At 42.0% G+C, this 5,258-nt stretch overlaps 1 protein-coding gene across 1 annotated transcript; it reads right to left on the bottom strand.

Moving 5' to 3' along the window:
• Positions 1 to 3,714: 3,714 nt before the first annotated feature.
• Positions 3,715 to 4,650, bottom strand: LOC123634650 (olfactory receptor 10J4-like). The gene is given in 1 exon segment (XM_045546386.1): positions 3,715 to 4,650. A coding segment is annotated over 1 exon segment (936 nt).
• Between the last annotated feature and the right edge of the window lie 608 nt (positions 4,651 to 5,258).

Raw genomic sequence — 5,258 nt, 5'->3', positions numbered from 1 at the left:
ATCTGGGGGCCTTGTTATGTATGGGGCTCATTTACTCAATTGCAGGGTTAGTGCTTTGGGAGCCTGGGGTAAGTTTTTACTTCCAGTAGGAATAGCATTAGAGGAAGCTGTTTATTTAGTTGAATTTTACTTGTTTGAATAAGCACACTGTATGTGTGTGTGTATGCATTTTGTTTGTTTATTTTTGTTTTTGTTTTTAACAGATGTGCCTTGGAAATCCACAGTGACGAATCTAGGCAGCTCAAGCTTAGAGTCACACCATCTTGGATCCCAGGAAGTTTAGGCCCTTTTATTTATAGGCAGGAACTCTACCCAGTATAAGAATCTGATTTTCTTTTTAAAATAAAAGTATTCAAATATGGCCATGGTTCTGCAGAGGGCAGTTCATGCCGCCTGTCTTCGCCCTGTGGCATTCAGAATTGGAAGCACAGTCTTATTACCCAAGATCCTCTCTTGGGGACTAGAAAACAGAGATGAAGTTTTGAATACTCTGTTCTCTTGACCAAGAAATTTCCTTCCCTTCTCCCGTTGGCAAACTTTTACTAGTCCGTCAAGACCCAACTTTAAATTTACTTCGTATTGAAGACTTTCCTTGAGTTAGTTTATTGCGTCTTTAGCAATCTCTCAATCTAGCATGTGGTGTTTATGTGTGCCCATTCGTTCTTTAGGCACTCAGCATATGTCAAGCCCTGTGCTAGTTGCTGGAAGTACAGACATGAACGAGATGCTGTACCAACTTCTTAGGAGCTCATGGCTTAGTTTCAGGTGATATTATCAGACAATAATATTAAACTGAAATGTTTAAGTGTAAGTGAGACAGGGAAGAGACAATCCTTGATCAGACTCAGGTTGGTTACAGAAAATTACAATATGTAGGTAGAGACCAGGTAACAGAAGGTATTGGAGGATTTGAATTTATCACTTTTAAGGACCTCACAAGTGATTCTCACTTATCTCTCCTGTTTCTAGACTTCGAAGTTTCCCAGCAACTGGCCTCTTAAGGACGTGAACTTCGTCACCACCAGCCACCTATGTCTTCTTACCGTCTATCTGGTGACTCTGCATCTTTGTTATAAAATGACAGACTCAGCACTGGGATTGGGTATATTGATCTGGCAGCAGTGTGAGGATGAAGTTGAGATTGGTAAAAAGAAGCAGGAAAATCAGCTAGGATGCTGATGGAACAGAGATAATTTGGCTTGATTTAGAGGGGTGGCAATGGGCCCAGAGAGAAGGGACAGATGTAAGAGACATTTGAGGTAAATCAATAGGGCATATAACTTAATCAATGTGTGGGTCAAAGGAGAGGAAAGAACCAATTGTTACTACTCTTATAAGGTTCATTTATGCCAACTTTCTGATTATTTACAAATGTACATAGCTTCCTATTGTAACAGATGAATCAAAAAAAAGTGATCTCTATATTGACTGTCCTTCATTAGATATCATTGGTGGCTATGGGATCTCATCAGGAAAGCAGGGTAGTCAAGCAATAGAGCTCAGTGCTTTATGATGTCATTGCTTTCGGACAAATTAGGAATATTGTAGAAATGGGAAACTGGGTTGATGGTATAAAAATGTGGTACCTGGTAAAAAGGAGAGATATTCAGTTTCAGTAGTGACTAATATTTATTGAATATTTTCACAATTTTTTGTCTTGCTTCTTAATCCTCCAAATGACCCTATGCAGTCAGTAGCAGTATGTCATTGTATAGAGGAGAGATGTACAAGAAGCCCACCCTGCCACCAACAGTAAACAGGTTGGGATTTGGTGCTAGAAAGAAATGAACACATATGGGGTGACTATAGAAACAAAGCTGGAAAAACAGCCAAAAGAACATTCTGTAAATGCCCCTAGTTTTGCAGACTGCTTTACTTGAGGGTCAGATTTCAGTAATTCTTATTATGGTTCATTCACAACATTCAATTCAGTTTAGGATCCCAGGTCTAGACCCCCTATTAAGGCTTTGAAATTGTTAATGGGAGTCTTTCAGAACACTGAATAGAGCTCACAGCAGATTTAACTGAGTTTCCTGAAGTTATATATGGTCTGACATGCTCTTCCACCCTATTCTTGTCACCTAGAGCTGGGGTGTCCAACTTTTCTGTGTGTGAAAACTTCTTTTTAATTTAAGAATATTTAATGGATCTACAACTTGATTATAGTTGGATAACAATTGTATTATTTGTACATGTGATAGAAAAAATAAATCATAAAAAGGCAACTATGACTTAGAAATTGGTACTTTCAAATGAATTAATGATGCATTCAAAAATAGTTGCACATGCTTTTGTCAGTATTTATTCAGACGGCATATGGGGAGTGGTTCACACAGGAATCCTGGGCTCCTTGCAGCGACTGAGGGAACTAGGAGAGAAGAGGGAATGATGCCTGAGATGTATTTGGAAGGCCAGTAGGTAAAAGGGAAGGCATTGAGCATAGGGGAATGGGTGGCAATGGAAGAGCAATGCAGATAGGTGCTGAGTGGTTTATTAACACATGGTAGGTGTATCCAGGTAGTAATACTTGGAAGATTGAGAGAATAGTTTCCTTTTACTGGAACATAGGATCAGCGACTATAGGAGAAGCCCGTTTACAAAGTCAGGATCTCCGGAAAACAGGGAACCCACTCTACAAATGAGGTCGAGTTCTCTAGAAGCAGAGCTTTAAACAAGGTTCTGGGTACAGGGATTGATTAGGGAGTACTCCCAGAGGAAAGGGAATGAGAGAAGCAGGATGGGACAGGGGAATAGTGAAACAAGAATGTGGCCTCAGCTCAAGGTTAACTTCAGCCTGATCTAATGGAGGGATCTAGAATTGTACCCTAAAGTTGCTCCCATCTTGAGACAAGGTGGGCTGCCTGTTGTCATTTAAGCATTCCTTGTGGTGTGTCCCTTGTGAGGATGGGGTATGTGTGGCCTTATCCCCCTTTCAGCCAATGGCAATTCTTCATAGAAAAGGGCAGCTGTAAACAGCATTTCAACATCCACATCAACTGGGCATGGGCACACCAGCCTAGCAAAGGTATCTGGGCAGAGTAACAACAGAGCCCATTATACTGCCCAAGGTGTCTGGGGAGAGGGGACAGGGTATGAAAGTCATTTTTATGCATTTTGCTTAAGCTGCTCAAAATTGAAACTTCTCAAACATCTTGTAAACTGGCTATCAGAGCCTGTGTCTGACATAGCTGTCTAGGGTTCGTATATGTAGTATAGGCACAAGGTAAATAATTAATGAAGTGAGTTTTTTGTTGCTGTTAACTGCAGTATGAAATGTAGCACTGGAAGTGTCATGTATAAACAGTGAAGAACCCGTGATCTTAGTGCCCAGATTTTCATGCTGAGGCCAGGTTCAGCGTACATAAATTCCTGTGATATGATGCTATTATTCTTCCCAGCCTCCCTGCTGGTTTATATATCTTATGCCATAAATAACAGGAATAATGCCTAACATCATAGTACAGTGTATGGATATGCTTTGTCTTATTTGCTTTTCACCAAGCTTGTTAAACTCATCTATCTGGCTTGGCAAATCCATCTATTTCTTTTTTCCATTAATATTTTTCTTCTTTGTTTCACTCTAGTCCTCCCATTCCCAGACACTTCCCAGACCAGGCTCCCGGCGCCCTCATTCCCTCTCTTATCTGACTGGCTCCCTCACAGTGACACCTCACCAAGATTTTTTCATATTATCATTATTGAACTTGCCAGCACCTAAGAGAGGGGCTTTCTGCCCAAAGCTCTGAGCAAGGCACTCTTGACCTCTTTGTTCCTCAGGCTGTATACAACAGGGTTCAGCAGGGGGGTGATGACAGTGTACGGCACAGAGATAAGTCTGTCCTGCAGGGAATTTTGGGACTTGGGTTTTAGGTAGATGAAGGAGGTACAGCTGTAGTGGACAATGATTACTGTGAGGTGCGAGGCACAAGTGGCGAAGGCCTTTTTCCAGCCCTCAGCCGATGAAATCTTGAGGATGTTGGTGACAATCAGGACATAGGAAATAAAGATCAAGACCATGGGCAGAACAAGGACACAGAGACTGATGAGCAAAGTGATAAATTCTTTGACACTAGTGTCAGCACAGGCGAGCTTCATTAGGGGCCAGATATCACAAAAGAAGTGGGAGATGACATTGGCATCACAGAAGGGCAGGCTGAACACAGACGACACCTGAATGATAGCTGTGCTCAGGCCAATACTCTAGGATCTACTTGCCAAGTATATACAAGCCTTTTTGCCCATGATGACTGAATACCGTAGGGGGTTGCAGATGGCCACAAAGCGGTCATAACCCATGACTGTGAGCAGGAAGCAGTTGTTGACACCAAAAGTGAGGTAGAAGAAGAGCTGAGTGGCACAGTCTGGGATGGAGATGGCTTGCTGGGGGCTGAGGAGACAAGACAGCATGCAAGAGATGATGGCCACAGTGTAACAGGTCTCAGAAATGGACATCACACTCAGGAAGAAGTACATGGGGGTGTGAAGGTGACGATTAAGGTGGATAATTGTCAAGATGATAGCATTGCTGGCAAGGGTCAACAGGTACAAGACCAAAAAGACCACAAAGAGGATGAGTCTGTGATGCCACCCCAAAATGGAGAAACCCTCAAAGATAAACTCAGTCACCGCTGTGAAATTCAGCTGTGGCATTGAAGAGAATCAGATCTGAAAAAGATGAAGTGGGAAGGTTGAGCAAGTGGGCAGAAAAGAGTAGCTTGATCCAGGGTCATCATTAGCCATGTGCAGCAACTCAAAAAAGGGTGCAGCTCTGGGTTTCAGAAGCTCTCAACATTCAGACACTGGCCAAGTGCTCAAAGACTTCTCAATGTTCTCACCTTGACCCTGGGACTGGGGGGCAGAGGCAGTGCATATGTGCTGCCAGGCAGTAAATATGTAAATGCAGCACATATGCTCCTCCACTTATGATGAGGTCACCTCCTGTAAGTTGAAATATCCTAAGTTGAAAATGCATTTAGTACACCTAATCTATGGAACATCATAGCTTAGTCTAGCCTGCCTTAAATGTGCTTAGAACACTTATATTAGCCTACAGTTAGGCGAAATCATCTAACACAAAGCCTATTGAATATCTCACATAATTTAATGAAGATTGTACTGAAAGTGAAAAACAGACTGGTCATATGAGTACTTGAAGTATGGTGTGTCTACTGAATGCACGTGGCTTTTAAACTATCATAAAGTCAAAAAATTGTAAGTTAAACCACCCTAAGTTGGGGATCACATGTATTGGAAACCCC

This window comes from Lemur catta, chromosome 3 (genome assembly GCF_020740605.2).
Source record: "Lemur catta isolate mLemCat1 chromosome 3, mLemCat1.pri, whole genome shotgun sequence".
In the NCBI taxonomy this organism is placed as follows: Eukaryota; Metazoa; Chordata; class Mammalia; order Primates; family Lemuridae; genus Lemur; species Lemur catta.
Note: the sequence above shows the minus strand (reverse complement) of the source record. Positions and strands in the feature narration are given on the sequence as shown.